At 34.1% G+C, this 17,004-nt stretch overlaps 1 protein-coding gene across 1 annotated transcript; it reads left to right on the top strand.

Annotated features, from left to right (window-relative positions):
- LOC109346999 (4-coumarate--CoA ligase 1-like) lies at positions 562-10,209 on the top strand. The gene is made up of 5 exons (XM_019586738.1): positions 562-1,598; positions 7,494-7,686; positions 9,254-9,467; positions 9,561-9,663; positions 10,031-10,209. Exons 1-5 carry the CDS (start codon positions 600-602, stop codon positions 10,148-10,150), a joined length of 1,629 nt encoding a protein of 542 aa, XP_019442283.1. The 5' UTR covers positions 562-599; the 3' UTR covers positions 10,151-10,209.

Below are 17,004 nucleotides of genomic sequence, written 5' to 3'. Positions count from 1 at the left end.
ATTTAGAAACATATTTCTTTGCTACAATTATTGTTATGATTCTCTCATATTCTTTTACATTTACTATATACTTTTTCTATTCATTATCTATAATTATACTCACCCACTTTTTGATTTTAATTTATGGGTGTATTGAAGCAACTAATTCCATGTAGCTGACTTAGTTTCTTCTAGAAAGATATATCAATAAAATAATATAAAATAAAAACAATAATTTAATCTATTATTATGGTATTTAATACAATATTATAATATTATGTTATATTTGAATTAAGTAATACAAAATAGTATATCATTATTTTCAATACATTTGGCAAAAGCAAACAAAAAGGACATAGTAATTGAGCAAGTTGACACATCCGAGAAACAATTCCACAAACTCTTTAATTCCACATCACCGCATCTTTTTGTTGACAAAGGAGGAGATATTATTACATAAATTAAGAATTAATAGTTTTAAATAGTTTTTTATTAATGATGAAAGATCCCGGTATAGGGAAGAAATTATTGCGTATAAGACTGTCCTACTTCAAAACCTCCTCATCTTTCGTTTCTAAACCTTTCAACAACCCAAAAACAATAACAAAAGAAACACAAAAATGGAACCCACACATGATGAACATGAAGAGTTCATTTTCCGTTCCAAACTCCCTGACATCTACATCCCAACACACCTCCCATTACACACTTACCTCTTCGAAAACCTATCCCAGTTCAAAGACCGTCCATGCCTCATCGACGGCAACACCGGCGAGACTTTCACTTACGCCGACGTGGAACTCACCGCCCGCAAAGTCGCCGCCGGTCTCAACAATATTGGCATCAAACAATATGACGTCATCCTCATCCTTCTCCATAATTGCCCTCAATTCGTGTTCGCTTTCCTCGGTGCTTCTTACCGCGGCGCCACCATCACCTTCGCCAATCCCTCATATACAACGGCTGAAGTTGTGAAACAAGCCACCGCATCAAACTCCAAGCTCATCATAACACAATCCTCCTATGTTGAAAAAGTAAAGGATTTCGTGAGAGAAAACGACATCAAAGTGGTGTGCATCGACACACCGCCAGAGGGCGATTACTTGAACTTCTCTGAGTTGATCACTTCTGACGAGAGTGATATCCCTACTGTGGAAATATCCCCTGACGATGTCGTTCTGCTACCTTTTTCTTCCGGCACGACGGGGAAACCAAAAGGGGTGATGTTAACACACAAAGGGTTAGTCACAATTGTGGCACAACAAGTTGATGGAGAAAACCCTAATATTTATTTACACAGCAAAGATGTGATCCTATGTGTGCTGCCACTCTATCACGTTTTTGCAATTAACTCTGCTTTGCTCTGTGGACTTAGAGTTGGTGCTGCAATTTTAATCATGCCAAGGTTTGAGATCATTAAGGTGTTAGAGTTGGTTCAAAAACATAAGGTGACTTTTGCACCATTTGTGCCTCCCATCCTTTTGGCAATAGCGAAAAATCCTGAAGTGGAACAATACGACTTGTCGTCGATTAGAATGATTATGTCTGGTGCGGCTCCTTTAGAAAAGGAACTTCAGGAAACTGTGAGTGCTACGCTTCCCAACGTCATATTTGGACAGGTAGTTTGACTATCATTTTCGACTTACTTCATCCTTTCTGTAGTTTATTAATTAAAAAAGTAATTCTATCTTTTATTCATTAAATGTGCACCATTTTATATTAGGTTATATTATTTTTGAAGTCAAAGTTTAATAAATTCATTCTTTTATAGTTAAGGTATATTTATTTATCAAGGCTTCATTATTTTATCATTATATATTGCTATATATTATACAATTATATTGGTGGAAATTATGTAGAGCCAAGTTGCTATTTTTTAAAATATCAATTCATTATATCTATTTAAAAAATAAAAGTATTAAATGATATTGTTTTTCTTTTGTTTTTTAGTATTTATAATTGTAACTCAATTAACAATTAGAGACCACAATAGTTTCATGGCAACCAGCTATTTTGGTTGTGCTTTATCTTAAAGAAATTGTAGTTTTTTATTGGAAAGTTGTATTGAAGTGGTGTATTTAATAAAATTATATAAAACAATTATATAATATATTTATATGTTTCTTGCATTCTCGATTAGAAAGGTGATTTTTGTCCATTTCCACCCAATTTTTAACTTTATTTCCTTTCAAAAAAGATTATTGACATGATTAGCATTATTCTCAATGTAACATTTAGAATTAAATGAACTCTAACAATTAAAGAATCCGCACTTATATAAATGTATGAAAGCATTAGAAAACCATAAATTCTACGTGTTTTCCCTAAAGAACACTTCGCATTAAAAAAGTATTCAGGATAAAAATAGAAGAAGCAGGAGAATCTATAAGAAGTCAAGGATAACACGAGGGAGTCATAAGCTTTTCTAATGTTTGGGTACACATCTGTTATCCTACATTTTGTGCCACTTCATGTGCATGTGATTGGTCAGAAAAAATATATTTAAGTTAAAATTTAATTATTAAATATTTTTGTAACCAATAATAAGCCCATGATACATGGAGTGACACAAAGTGTGGGACAACAGATGTGTCATCCTAGGGTGAAAGATTTAAAGAGTGGAGTGTTATAAGTTCGAATCTCATTTATAGCAAAAAAAAAAAGAGTTATAAGCTGGTCTCATAGTTAGGGTAAAGGGTTGCAGTGAAGAAGGTTGAAAGTGTTGAAGCAGTTTTGTAATTCAGTTTTGTTAGTTAGATTAGCTTACTATTTTTGTATGGTTAGTTAGTTGAGACTTACTATAAATAGTAAAGCTTAGCATTGTGTTTAAAAAGTATCCACTTTCTTGTATTGCTATTGATGAATATACAAAATACATTGCATACTCTAACTCCATTTTCTTAATCCTCTTTATCTCTTCTTTCTTCCTTCTTCTAGTTTCTTCTTTTCTTGATGCACTTAGGTGTGACTTTTGCTTCAGTTACAACAGTGGTATCAGCAGCTTTGTAAGCGTGAATTCTGTGTGAATCTTCAAGGGGGACCTGTGTGGGTGTCAACGTGATCAGTAGAAGCAGGATAGAAATGACAAACACTAGTGGTTTTTCATTAACACTTCCTATCTTGGATGGCAAGAATTATGATCGATGGAGGAATCAAATGAAAGCTATTTTTGGCTTTCAAGAAGTGTTTGAGGTAGTTCAACATGGTTATCAAGAGATTGGGGAGGGAGCTACTAAAGCTCAAAGAGCAATCTACAAGGAAGCCAAGAAGAAAGATTGCAAAGCTCTCTTTCTTCTGCATCAATGTGTTGATGGGGCCAACTCTGAGAAGATCAATGGTGTTGAAACTACCAAACAAGCTTGGGATAGCCTAGAAAAGAGCTATGAAGGAGTGGCCAAGATCAAGAAGGTTAAGTTGTAGCAGCTCAGAAGGCAATATGAGCTCCTGCAAATGGATGATAGTGATTCTATGGCTGAGTACATGACCAAGATTTTGGCTCTTTCTAATCAAATGAGATCATGTGGCAAAGTCTTGAAGGAGAAGAGTATAGTGGAGAAGGTGCTTAGGACCCTCACTTGCAAATATGACCACATTGTAGTTGCAATTGAGGAATCCAATAATCTTGAAGAACTCAAGATTGAGGAGCTACACACATCCTTGGAATCTCATGAGTTGAGGTTGAAGGAAAGAAATCCAGAGAGAACTGGTGACCAAGCATTGCAGGCCAGATTCACCAAGAAATCTCATGGTCAGTGAAGCAAGAAAGGCAATAGCAAATGGAGGACAAATGAGCAAGGGATCTCTGAGAGAAAAAGTGATGTTCAGTGGAAATCAGGAAAAGAATCTAATTCTAAAGGTTCTACCAAGAAGGCAGATGGTAGAAGAAAGCTTGACAGAAAGAAACTACAATGCTACAAGTGCAGAATTATGGTCATTTTGCTTTTGAGTGCAAAATGAATAGATGGTCAGGCATGAGAGAAGAGGAAGCTGGTTTGGCTCACAATGACCAAGAATCAGATGAAGAGCACTGCTTGTTGATGGCCACTACAAGAAGGGATCAAGATAATGAGGAGAAGGCTGAGTTTCTATATCTTGACACAGGGTGCTCCAACCATATGTCAGGGAGGAGAGATTGGTTTACTACTCTTGATGAATCAACCAAAAGCAGAGTTAATTTTGCAGACCAAAGCTCAGTCACTGCTGAAGGTGTTGGTAAAGTGATGATTCAGAGACAAGATGACAGAAAATCATACATTTCCAATGTACTTTATGTACCAAAGATGAAGCATAACTTGCTTAGTCTTGGTCAATTGTTGGAAAAAGGGTATGAGATGGTGATGAAGGATGGTCTACTCACTGCTTTTTATAAGAAGGCTCACAAGATTTTGAAGGCTCCTTTATCTTCCAATAGAACATTCAAAGTTCAAATTCAAGTTGGTGACCAGAAATGCCTTCAAGCAAACACAATTCAAGTTACTTGGTTGTGGCATCAAAGGTACGACCACCTAAACTTTAGAAGCCTAGAATCTCTAAGCAAAATAAAATCAGTGTTGGGGTTACCACTTATCACATTGCCATCAACCTTGTGTGATGAGTGCCAATTAAGCAAGCATGCAAGAAATTCATCCAGTTCTGATGTTCCTTCAAGAGCAAGGAAACCATTGGAGATTATTTTCAGTGATGTGTGTGGCCCTCTTGAAGAAGAGTCAATTGTAGGGAAGAAAGATATGGATATATCTAATTAAAAGGAAGAGTGAAGTATTTAAGATGTTTCAGAAGTTTAAAGCACAAGTTGAGAAGCAATGTGATCTGAAGTTGAAGCTATTAAGGTCAGATGGTGGAGGTGAATACACTTCAGATCAATTCAGTGAATTCTGCACCAAAGAAGAGATCTTTCATGAGGTGATAACTCCTTACACACCTCAACATAATGACACTGCATAAAGAGCAAACAAAACACTACTCAACATGGCTAGGAGCATGCTGAAAACCAAGAAGTTACCCAAGAAATTCTGGGGTGAGGCTGTCTCAACATCAGCCTATATCATCAATAGATGTCCATCCAAGAGATTGAACTATAAGACTCCTGAAGATGCTTGGTCAAGCTCTAAACCAAGTGTAAGTTACTTGAGGATCTTTGACTCAATTTGCTTTGGGCATATTCCTGAGATAAAGAGGGGAAAACTTGATGATAGAGGCTCAAAATTCATCTTTCTTGGGTACCATAGTACTCGTGCATACAAAGTTTTTGATCCTCTAACTCATAAATTCTGTATCACCAGGAACTTGAAGTTTGATGAGAGCCAACATTGGAGTTGGAATGAGGAAGCTAGTACTTCAAGAGTGAAAGCTGGTTTACTACTTGAAGATGGATCTAGGCTGCAAATTGATGACACTGCAGACAACTTGCACAACTCTAAAAGAGGTGAAGCCATTGGTAATCCATCTCATGCTCCACCTAGTCAACCCCCTACTTCATCCTTATCTCAAAGAATAAGACAACCACCATCTAGATTGAGAGACTATGATGTATTTCCTGACTCTGCAATCACAGTAGAAGGTGATTTTGTTCACGTGACATTGCTTGTTGAAATGGAACCAATCAGTGTAGGGGAAGCTCTTGGTCAATCTCATTGGGTTAGAGGAATGGAAGAAAAGTTAATGTGCATAGAAAGAAATAAATCATGGACACTAACAACTCTTCCAACTGACAAAAAGGCAATTGCAGTTAGATGGGTGTTCAAGACCAAACTTAATCTTGATGGTCAAGTATCAAAGTATAAAGCTAGGTTGGTAGTAAAAGGTTTCCTGCTAAAACAAGGACTTGATTATGATCAAGTGTTTGCACCAGTAGCTAGAACTGAGACAGTGAGGTTGGTGATTGCCTTAGCTAATCAGAATTCTTGGAACATTCATCAAATGGATGTGAAATCTGCCTTTTTGAATGAACCACTTGACAAAGAAGTTTATGTATTTCAACCACCTGGTTTCATAACATAAGGCAAAGAAGAAATGATCTACAAGCTACACAAAGCACTCTATGGACTTAAACAAGCTCCAAGAGTCTGGAACAAGAGGATATATGCTTTCTTGTTGCAGCTTGGCTTCACTAAATGCACAACTGAGCATGGTGTCTATGTAAAAGGAAACTATACAACTGATCTACTAATTATGTGTCTTTATGTGGATGATCTTCTCATAACAGGTGCAGAATTTGGCAAGATTCTAGCATTTAAATAACAGATGCAAGCTGAGTTTGAGATGACTGGCCTAGGGGAACTCTCCTACTTCCTAGGCATCGAATTCAAGAAAACTAAGGCTGGAACATTGATGCATCAAAGGAAATACACAACTGATGTACTGCAGAGGTTTGAGATGATGAATTGCAACCATGTATCAACTCCTATTGATGCAGGGACAATGTTATGCAAAGAAGGAACATAACAAGTGGTAGACAAAACTTTGTATAGACAAATGGTGGGCTCATTGAGGTACATATGTAACTCAAGGCATGATATTGCATATGGTGTTGGGTGGATAAGAAGATTCATGGAATCTCCCAAGCAAAGTCATCTAATTGCAGTGAAGAAGCTACTTAGATACTTGAAAGGGACCTTAGACTATGAGATCATGTATCCTGCAGAATTGAAAAATTGCAACAACAAGAATCTGTGTGGTTTTTCTAATGCTGATTGGTATGGGTATAAAATAGATAGGAAGAGCACTACAGGCTATCTATTCCTTCTTGGCACTACTCCTATAAGTTGGTGTTCCAAGAAGCAAGAGGTGGTAGCCTTGTCTTCTTGTGAAGCTGGGTATATTGCAGCTAGCATGGGTGTTTGTTAAGCTGCTTGGTTGGGTGCTCTCATGGCAGAATTGAAGCTGGAAACAACAGAGGTGAAGCTGCATCTAATGGTTGATAATAAATCTGCCATAAACTTGGCCATGAATCTTGTTACTCATGGTAGAAGCAAGCACATTGAAACCAGATTTCACTACATAAGAGAACAGGTGAACAAAGGGAAGTTGGAGTTGAAATTCTGCAACTCTGAAAATCAGTTGGCTGACATTTTAACCAAACCATTGAAGAAAGAAAGATTTGAAACTTTGAGGAAGAAGATTGGATTAGAAATGATCAATGCAAATTGAATTAAGGAAGAGTGTTGATGCAGTTTTGTAATTCAGTTTTTTTAGTTAGATTGGCTTACTATTTTTGTATGGTTAGTTAGTTGAGACTTGCTATAAATAGTAGAGCTTAGCATTGTGTTTAAAAAGTATCCACTTTCTTGTATTGCTATTGATGAATATACAAAATACATTGCATACTCTAACTCCATTTTCTTAATCCTCTTTATCTCTTCTTTCTTCCTTCTTTTGGTTTCTTCTTTTCTTGATGCACTTAGGTGTGCCTTCTGCTTCAGTTACAACAGAAAGTTCGAGTCTCACCTACAACAAATATTAACAAACTAACATTTGCTGATAAAAAAGATAAGATAATTGCTTAATACATGTAGGGGTATGGAATGAGCGAATCGATAGTCTCAGTGTCCTTAGCGTTTTCAAAGGAGCCATTTGAGGTGAAATCAGGTTCATTCGGGACCATCGTAAGAAATGCAGAGATGAAGATTGTGGACCTTGATACAGGCGCATCTCTTCCTAGAAATAAAGCTGGTGAGATTTGCATTAGAGGCAACCAGATTATGAAAGGTACACACATTTTTTGTCTATCAATTTGTTGTTTCATACAATTTTTTATTTTAATTTTAAAAAACAGTTTATCGTTTAATTGATATTACACCAAGATATTTAAATTGTGAATGGTAATGTAAAAAGTTACGCTATCAAACCATAAATATCAAACTTTTTAAAAAAGACATGTGGTACGTGTATGTCATATTTAATTCAATGAATCTCTCTTTACTTATTGAGCATCAATTAATAGGAAAATGTATTTCACAATCGGTCACCTATTTACAAAAGATTGCTCAACTGTAATATACATTACTTAATACTTGTAGGTAGTTGTTATCGGTTTATTGATATTCGCAAATATAACCGAGATTATTTTTATGATTATGTATTTATAAAGAATTTAAATCATATAAACACAATACAAAATATTTAAATTAACATTGCAAAATGATCTTTATCACAGGTAGGTGAGCCGTTTTTAAACCATATCGCATATTTTAATTTAATTGTTTTTTTGTAGTTTTAATTTAATTCTATGAAACTAACCTTAATTTTTGTATGTTTAATTTGAATTAAAAGAGTCGATTTAGATTAAAATTTTACATGTTCAGCGATCAACTAATAGAGGCTGATGCCATTTAAACAATGGTTTCTAACATGAGGTATGAGTATTCAATTATTTTAAATATTACTAAGAAAAGTTTTACTACTCATGATAAGAAAAGTTCATTTACAAAAAAATCAAATTACGTGAATTCTTATACCGATAATAAATTTTTAAAATTAAAATAGATTTAATGAAACTAACATTTGGATTTAATGTTCATGATATATGTATCTCATATATAAAATTTCAGAAAAAACTAACATTGTTCAGTAATGCATTTACGTACATCAAGAGCAGTGTCAAATATTTGTTATAATCATAAAAATTGAAACTATCGGATTACACATTTATTGATATTTAAGATTTCTCGAAATTGAGACAAATAATCTAAATAATATGTAATTATTAATTACAGATGAGTAAACATAATTTATATTTTATTAAAAAATCATTACTAATGTAATAGTTTATATAATTTAACTTGATATAAACATATACGTAAAATGTAATAATATCAATCCGCTTCCTGGTAAATTTATCCCTCGCAAGGGATAGTAAGGGGCTAGATAAAAAAAAGGGCAATACAATATGGTTGAGATAAAGATGTAATTCAGGTGAGTTTCATATTTGCAAAGGGATGCACACATCATAATCAATATATTAATTAGAACCAATTACACTAACTTCACGTGATAAATAAGTTTTTAAAATCTAAAATATTTCATACCTTTTTAAATATTTCCTATTTCCTAGCAAAGTAGTAAAGAATGGACTAATTGTTGTATTAGAAAAGAATATTATCTAATACTAAGAAATTTATATATTGTTAATGTATAATTCGTCTTTCTTATTTAATTAATGTTGACTTTTAAATATAAATATTTATAATTATATAATATAATGATATTACATTTTTATAGCATTACATCAAATTTATAATAATTGTAATTAATTAGTTGCGTTACACTTGGCTAGGTTACCTAAACGACCCAGAGGCCACAAGAATAAGCATAGATGAAGGGAGATGGTTGCACACGGGTGATATTGGTTATATCACTGATAATGATGAATTTGTTGTTGTTGATCGATTAAAGGATGTAATCAAATATAAAGGATATCAAGTGGCTCCTGCTGAGCTTGAAGACTTGTTGATTACCCACCCAGACATTCTCGAAGCTGTTGTTGTATCGTAAGTTCATATAGCTAATAAATAACTAGTTTAGTCCTCATTATTGTATTTTTTATTTTACTTTATGTGGATTCTAATCATCGTTGGTTTCAGCATGAAAGATAAGGATGCAGGGGAGGTTCCGGTTGCATTTGTTGTAAGGTCAAATGGTTCTACGATTTTAGAGGATGAAATCAAGCGATATATCTCAAACCAGGTGATTCTTTTGGTTCTTTCACTGTCCAAATTAAACTGAATATTCTGAAATGCTTGACTAGGATATCACAATGTAATATTTAAGTATAATCAATGTAAAAATTTATACATAAACAATACATATTTATTATTAATTTTGTATAATTTATATTATATTTAAGAATCGATAATAATTAAATATGAATGTTGAATAATGAAGTAATAGTATAAAAACTCTTACACTATACACATTTTTTTCTCATTAACCTATGATACTTTTAGTTACCATATACTAGAAGTGTGGATCCATTAATTTTAGATTTGAAATTCTTATGCTATGTGTCAATTTAGATCCGAAATTTTACTGTTTTTTCATATTTTTGTGGCAGGTCGTGTTTTATAAAAGATTTAAGAGGGTTTTCTTTGTGGACTCAATTCCAAAGGCACCCTCGGGCAAGATTTTGAGGAAAGAGCTCAGAGCAAGGCTTGCAGCAGGTCCTATAGTTTAGGCTCAATTTGGAAGTCGATATGACAAGATCCACTGAGGATGTGAAACTATCAAAGCCCAAATTTGAATGGTGGCACTGTTATATAAAATAATAATGATAACAACTACTGGGTAGTTTTCTATTCTATCTTTAATTTGATATCCAATGGCTAAAACGAAATGTGTGTATAATAGTCTTATTATTATTATTATTATTATTATTATTATTATTATTATTATTATTATTATTATTATTATTATTATTATTATTATTATTATTATTATTATTATTATTATTATTTCTCTCACCTAAGTCATTTCAAAGTGAAAAATGAAAAATCAGAAACTTGTATAAGGTGTCTGCTATACTCTATAATGGTTTTGGTGTTCAAATCACGTTTCCCAGAAATAGAAGAGAACAAACATACATTGTGTGATACCGTACTTTGTTTTAACCAGTTAAAATTTCAAACAGTGTATTTATTTTTCTTTGAAACCGTTTGGTCATGAAAACATAAAGCAGATCTTAATTTTTATTTTCCCATCAGCTAAAAATACTAAAATAGAGTATATTCATAGGTTAATAATGTTCTCGAAACGGGCTTAAAAAATTTCAGTTTGCTTATCTATTGTTGTTCCAGATGAGTTTTATCCTTTCTCTTCAAGTAAGAAAATGCACTAAAATAATGATTCAACAACCAGAATGTGGTAAAAGTTTAATGCTTAAAACAAAAGGTGTAAGTTTCAAAAATCTCTCATTTAATGCTTAAGCAATAGTTTAATGTTTAAAAAGAAAGAGATTTTTATACTAACAATTCATTATGCTTAAGAAAAGCAATAGTTTAACTTTAATGCTTAAAACAGTGTAACGGCACAAGTCTTACGATCAATCACACATGCACAAATGATAAATCATAATAACTACAATATGGTCACATGTCTTAAATCATAAACATAGCTAAATTAAAGTCTCATTACATGATTACATGAGTTAATTAGATAGTCCGATTCACTGGGCTGCATACAATCACACAAACGATAGAAGAAGTGGGAATTTAAGATTCTTATTAGGTAAGCTCAACCAATGGAAATAAATCGAGAATATAAGCTTACGTATAACATACAATTCAATATCATAACAATATAGTATAACTGTCAAATTAAGATTATTATATTCATTACCAAATCAAATTGTTAAAGTTTGGCATGAGTCATGAACTAAACTCCTTGATGAATCAAGAAGTATAAGAAATGAATGAATGAAAAAGAAGCTTAAAGAAGGAAAAAAGAAAAGAATAGAGAATTAAAAAATTCTGCGAATAATCATTCTCAACATATTTCATTATTTTCATTATTGAATTGATTACAAAAATTAAATGAATATCTCTTTATATACAACAACTACCAAAACAGAAAATAAAAACTATTAACCAGATAATCGGTTACTCTATTGTTTAATCGATTATCATATACAAAGTTTACATTAACAAATTGAATCAAACTAATCAATTATTCGATTAACTATATTGTTAATCGATTAACTCTTATATAAAATCACAACAACTTTTAACACAAATTGGAATGAATCGATAGGCGAAGTGCATCTAGAAAATGCATGTATGTCATGTGAGCCTATCTTTATCCGGTTGAGATCCTCTCAAGTACTGAAGAGTGCAATAGTGAAATGTGAGATAAAGTTAGGTTTGTAAATTTATAATTTCTCTATTAAAAAATTATTTAAAATATAGACCGTTAAATTCAAGAACATATATCATCATCTTCATCTAGTACATGATAGGACCTGATTTCATCTCCAACCCACAAAAACATCGGGTTTTTAGTCTATAATATATGGGCTAGTTTTGATTCATGCTTGTGAATACCCAATTTTGTCCGGCAATAATACTTTTTCAAAAAAAAAAATACAAATAAATAATATCAACATTTTTTAGTATTTTTATAGAAAATGACATATTTTTAGGTATCTCAAAGTGTCCATATTGTCGCGCCCCGATTTTCAGCTACGCGACCTCTCGAGTCGCCACTACATTTTTTACTGTAAAAAATGTAGAAAAATCTTTTTAAGCCCAATTATCTTGGGCCATTTGGATTTTTGATATCCAGGTTCGGAAGTTGGTTACAGGGTAGGGAAGGTATTAGCACCCTACCCGCCCGCCTTAAGCGGTACCCTATACTAAACTACATGGATTACTATATTTTTTATTTGTTGTTATTACTATTAAATAAAGGAACACCTCTTTATTAATTAAATTAATTAGTTAATGATTAATTACTTAAATGAAAAAAATTATTTTTTTAGTTGTGCCTCACAAGATTGACTTTGGTCCTACGTATCCCTATTAAGGGAATCAAGGCTTACGTAGTTCTTTAAGTAGAAAAAGGTTTGTTGGTTGGATTGATTTTAGAAAATATAAGTGTTAGATCTCGACTAACAATCCTACTAATACAAGTGAAGTACAACCCATACGTCCGATACCGCATTTTGTATTAAGGGTTAGTTAAGATATTAACTATTTATAAAAAGGTTTTTTTTTGAGTCATAAGTAGATTAGTTATAGTATTGTTAAGCAGATGAAGTGCAACCCATGTGTCCGACACCGCATCCTATCTAAGAAAATTTACCATAATTGTTTTATAAAATATTGAGCAACCTTGCACTTATTTATAAAAATTCCACGTTTTTATTTTCGTTATTTAAATCAGGGACACGACAAAAATTATAAATCATTAAGACAATCATCCCAACTTGATTAATGAAGTAACCCATAACAAATGAAAGAAATTGTTGTGCCAATTATATGGTATGTAACATGTTATGTCAAGTTGATTGATTTTACTAATGATTGTTCTCTATTTATTAAAAAATGTGAATATAGAATAATAACGTTATTTAAAGAGAAATGAATATGAATAAAACAATCTGCTTAAAAACAAATATGGATTATTCCCTACAATGAAATTCTTTTGTTGTTAATGTTATATCTATTATTTTGTAGACAAATTAAACTTAAAGCATGCACTTTTGTTATATACAAGTTTATCAATTATTTAATTTAATATCAGCCTTATAACAAGCAAATAATGATGAATTAAAATATACAAACTCACCTGGATGCCAAGAAAATAAATATTTTTTACACAGTGAAGGCCTGGATCCCGTATGAGTGCTCAGGAAGGCCCAGGACGCGTGGCGCCACGTTATTGGACGAAGATGGGGGAATGCAGTACCTGGACACGTGTTCGTGTTCTATTCGCTGGTGAGAAGGGTACACCAGCTACACCGTGAGACCGCTTGCAGTGGATCCAGGCGCTTGGGATTGGGTCCTGATCCTGTGTTGCTGGGCGCACGGAAGAAAGGTGCACCCGCTGACGTGTAGCAGCGTGGCTGGAAGAAAGGAAAGGCGCACAATGGGTCACGTGGGCGCGCCTACAGAGGATCCCGTGTGCACACGAGATGAGTATCCAGTGTGGAAATTTTTGGTGAGCTCGGGTGACGTTTCGCTGCCTGATTGGCTGGACCCTCCTGGTCAACCCAGATGCAAAAAGTAGGACAATCGTAGGGCTCTGGGTGAGGGTGCATGGATAAGCGATGAACCTACCCTCACAGGATTGGATCTCGCAAATTTTTTTATTCTTTTTCCTCTTCTTTCACAGAGCACGTTTGACAGGATTTTGGGAGCCTTTTTTGGTTGTTTTGGCAATGTTTCAGTGTTCTTTTCTCTTCTTCTCCCTAAACCATTATTTATAGGAACAAATTTCACACTAAAAATCCCAAGAATCTGCCTATGCCTTTAATTTTTTTACAAATCAAATATTATATTTAATAACCTTAATCAGCCTGATTTGATTCCCTATTAACCATGAGATTTGAAAAAATTAATTTCAAATCTGAAATTTGAATTTCAAATTTGAAATTCGAATTTAAATTTAAAAAATTGAAAAATTATTCCTTATTAGTTTGAATTTAAAATCTTTTTTTTTCTTTTATCCGAAAATAAATACTTAAGAGAAAAATAATCCTTTTTTTATTATTTTTTTTTGAAATTCGAAAATTAATAATAATTTTTTTTATCCAATTTTCATTTTAAGCGTGATATTTTATTTAAATGCTAAAAAATTCTGAAAAATATTTTTAAAATATGTTTCACCATCTTCTATTTATGGAAAGCTATTTCGAAAAAATTAAAAAGAAAAAAACATTTTTCTCCTTCCTTTTTTATCCTTTTTGTTTTGAAAGATGACATGTGGGCCTATGGTGGCCCAAACAAAAAAATATTTTAAGTGCTTTAGACTTTATTTGTATTTTCTTGACGTAAAAACTTATTATTTTGGAAATGAATTGGGCTTTTTCCTGGGCCGGACGGAAATGGGTGTTCACACATATCACCCATGTATTTTTCACCACCTTTCACTCACTCATGGATCCCAAACTATCCCACTTTCTCAACTGAACCCCACTCTCCACTCTCACAACTTCCACATCACCCATCCATTTCTACCCACTTGATGCTCTTCTAAAATTGAACTTCTCTTATTAAAAAACCCAGCAACCCACGACAGAAGAAAGAGGATCTCTCCCCCATAATACAACCCCATCTTCACATTTTCCCTCCACCACTCACACCCAACTTCCAATCCATGCCTTTGTTCCCCTAAATCTAATGCTCAACAAAAGGGAGAGGAGAGGGGTGCAAAAAAAGAAAGAAAAAGACAATAAAAACATGAAAGAGAGAATGTGGTTAAACCCCAACAAGCTTTATTATTTCTTCATCACTCACACCTCTTCCATCTTTCTCTAATACTTTTCATCAATCATCACTCTACTTCACAAAAGCCACTCTAATTTCCCTTGGCCTTAAGCTTGTGCCAGCATCAATATCTTCCTCTTCTCACCCAAAATCGTTCATCATCAAACAACCCCCTTCAACAAAAAACAACCCAAAAAATTCACAAAAGAACCCATTCATAATTATCCATCAACCAGAAAAAGACACACACAAATCATCCAGAATTCTCTACACACACTAACCCAAAAAACAGCAACAAAGAATGTAATACAAAGCACAAAATTTACGCTTAGGTGACAATAGCAACATGGGCTCGAAATGATATTGTGAGGTTAGTCACATATTCTTTTTCCTTCATTATTTTTCAGTAGTCGACATATCAAAGGCTTCATTTTTGTGTGAGTTTGTTTTCTCTTTATTCCATCCATTAAGACAATAATAGAAAGTTCATACATAGACATATTAATAAATTCAATAGTATTTGGTTGATGGATGAATCAGTAATGTGAGACGCTCCCAAGCAGATATCAGGCAACACTGAGAAGACTCTCTATCAAGTACCGTTCATTCAAACCATACTTCTCCAAGATTAAAAACATTGGTGTCGTTTATGGCTTACCTACCCTACGGTGACCTCTAAAAGTCAAGCGAATACTCTGAGTCATATAGAAACAACACTAATAAACATGCCTCAAAACCACACCATTCATTCTCAGAACCCCCAATCACATATACAACCATAATACCATCACACCCATCCACCCAACAATTCCTTTAGATGTTGGAAAGGCAAGAAACAATAATACAACATAAATTAAAGATGTTGTAAGAGCTCCGCCAGTCCAAAACTGAATCCAGTTTCAGACTACCACGACCGGTTGAAGAAGTGCATGACGCAGAGTTTCCTGGAGAATCTCACCCAACCAATCAATCTCCACCTCCAAAACCAAAAACAATCTCCCAACCCAACTTCCCATCCAACTCATACTGTGTGGAGCAAAACACTCCTTCACAACCACCATCGTGACATATCTACTACCAACACAACTAACTCGCCCCACCAACATAGACTAGTATGTTGATACCATCAATCTCCAAGTCCACTTGGATGCCTTCAAAGCATACATGTTGTTCCATGGAGCTTCTAACCCGATCATGTATCATACGTTACCCCTCACATTGAAACATGCTGTTGTGTAGTGGTTTACCCGACTGGAGCAAAACAACATTGACCAGTGGGTATTGCTGGCGAGCAAGTTCAATATCCAATTCACATCCACTATAACCTAGTCGCGCTTATCATACACCTTGTATGACATTCAATAAGGTCCAAATGAGTCCATCAAAGCTTATTTAGACCATTTCAATGATGAAGCAATGAATGTTCACACTTTAAGTCCTAATGTGGTAGTGCACCTCCTTGTCACAGGCCTCCGAGCAAGTCTCTTCAATATGGAATTGGCCAAAGATAATGTTGACAATATTGAGGACCTTCATTCCAAGGTCCAACAATTCATCAATTTGGAGGAGACCTCTAACGCCTAACCCACCACCAACTTCCAATCACACAACCACTCATGGGAGGCTAAAATACCCCACCTCATGGAGCCATCAAGTAAATATGTACTCAAACGACCAAAATACAACACCTACATCTCGCTCAACGCCAACAAATCTAGAATTTTGCAAGAGGTTATGGTTTCCCACCTTGCTCACCTACCAAAATCAAATACAAGCTAGAAGACTGTACCACAAGACCGATCCAAGTAACGTGACTTCCACAAAATGTTTGGCCACAAGACCAATTACTGCATCATACAATTGAGGAATTCAACAAGGCAGACCACCTTCAACAATTCATTGTTACCCCACAAATAGGATCACCTTCCTGCCGACCTATCCCATTGATCGAGGCCGTACCCGATACAAATAATATAACAATTAAAACTGCAGTACTAGGAAGTGACTCCTAGGTCGTTTCCCAAGGATTATCTTTCAGGCAAAGCTTCAAACACCTTATACTCACACACACACAAGGGGGGTTTTGTTGTTGGATAGTATGAACATA

This window comes from Lupinus angustifolius, chromosome LG01 (assembly GCF_001865875.1).
Source record: "Lupinus angustifolius cultivar Tanjil chromosome LG01, LupAngTanjil_v1.0, whole genome shotgun sequence".
In the NCBI taxonomy this organism is placed as follows: domain Eukaryota; kingdom Viridiplantae; phylum Streptophyta; class Magnoliopsida; order Fabales; family Fabaceae; genus Lupinus; species Lupinus angustifolius.
This window is presented reverse-complemented; position numbering and strand designations above follow the sequence as displayed.

Excerpts from the sequence above, each read along its gene's own strand:
- LOC109346999 (XM_019586738.1), top strand. The coding sequence starts at position 600 with ATGGAACCCACACATGATGAACATGAAGAGTTCATTTTCCGTTCCAAA. Across the intron at positions 1,599-7,493 it reads CCAACGTCATATTTGGACAG|GGGTATGGAATGAGCGAATC; the intron begins GTAGTTTGACTA and ends TAATACATGTAG. Across the intron at positions 9,468-9,560 it reads CTCGAAGCTGTTGTTGTATC|CATGAAAGATAAGGATGCAG; the intron begins GTAAGTTCATAT and ends CGTTGGTTTCAG.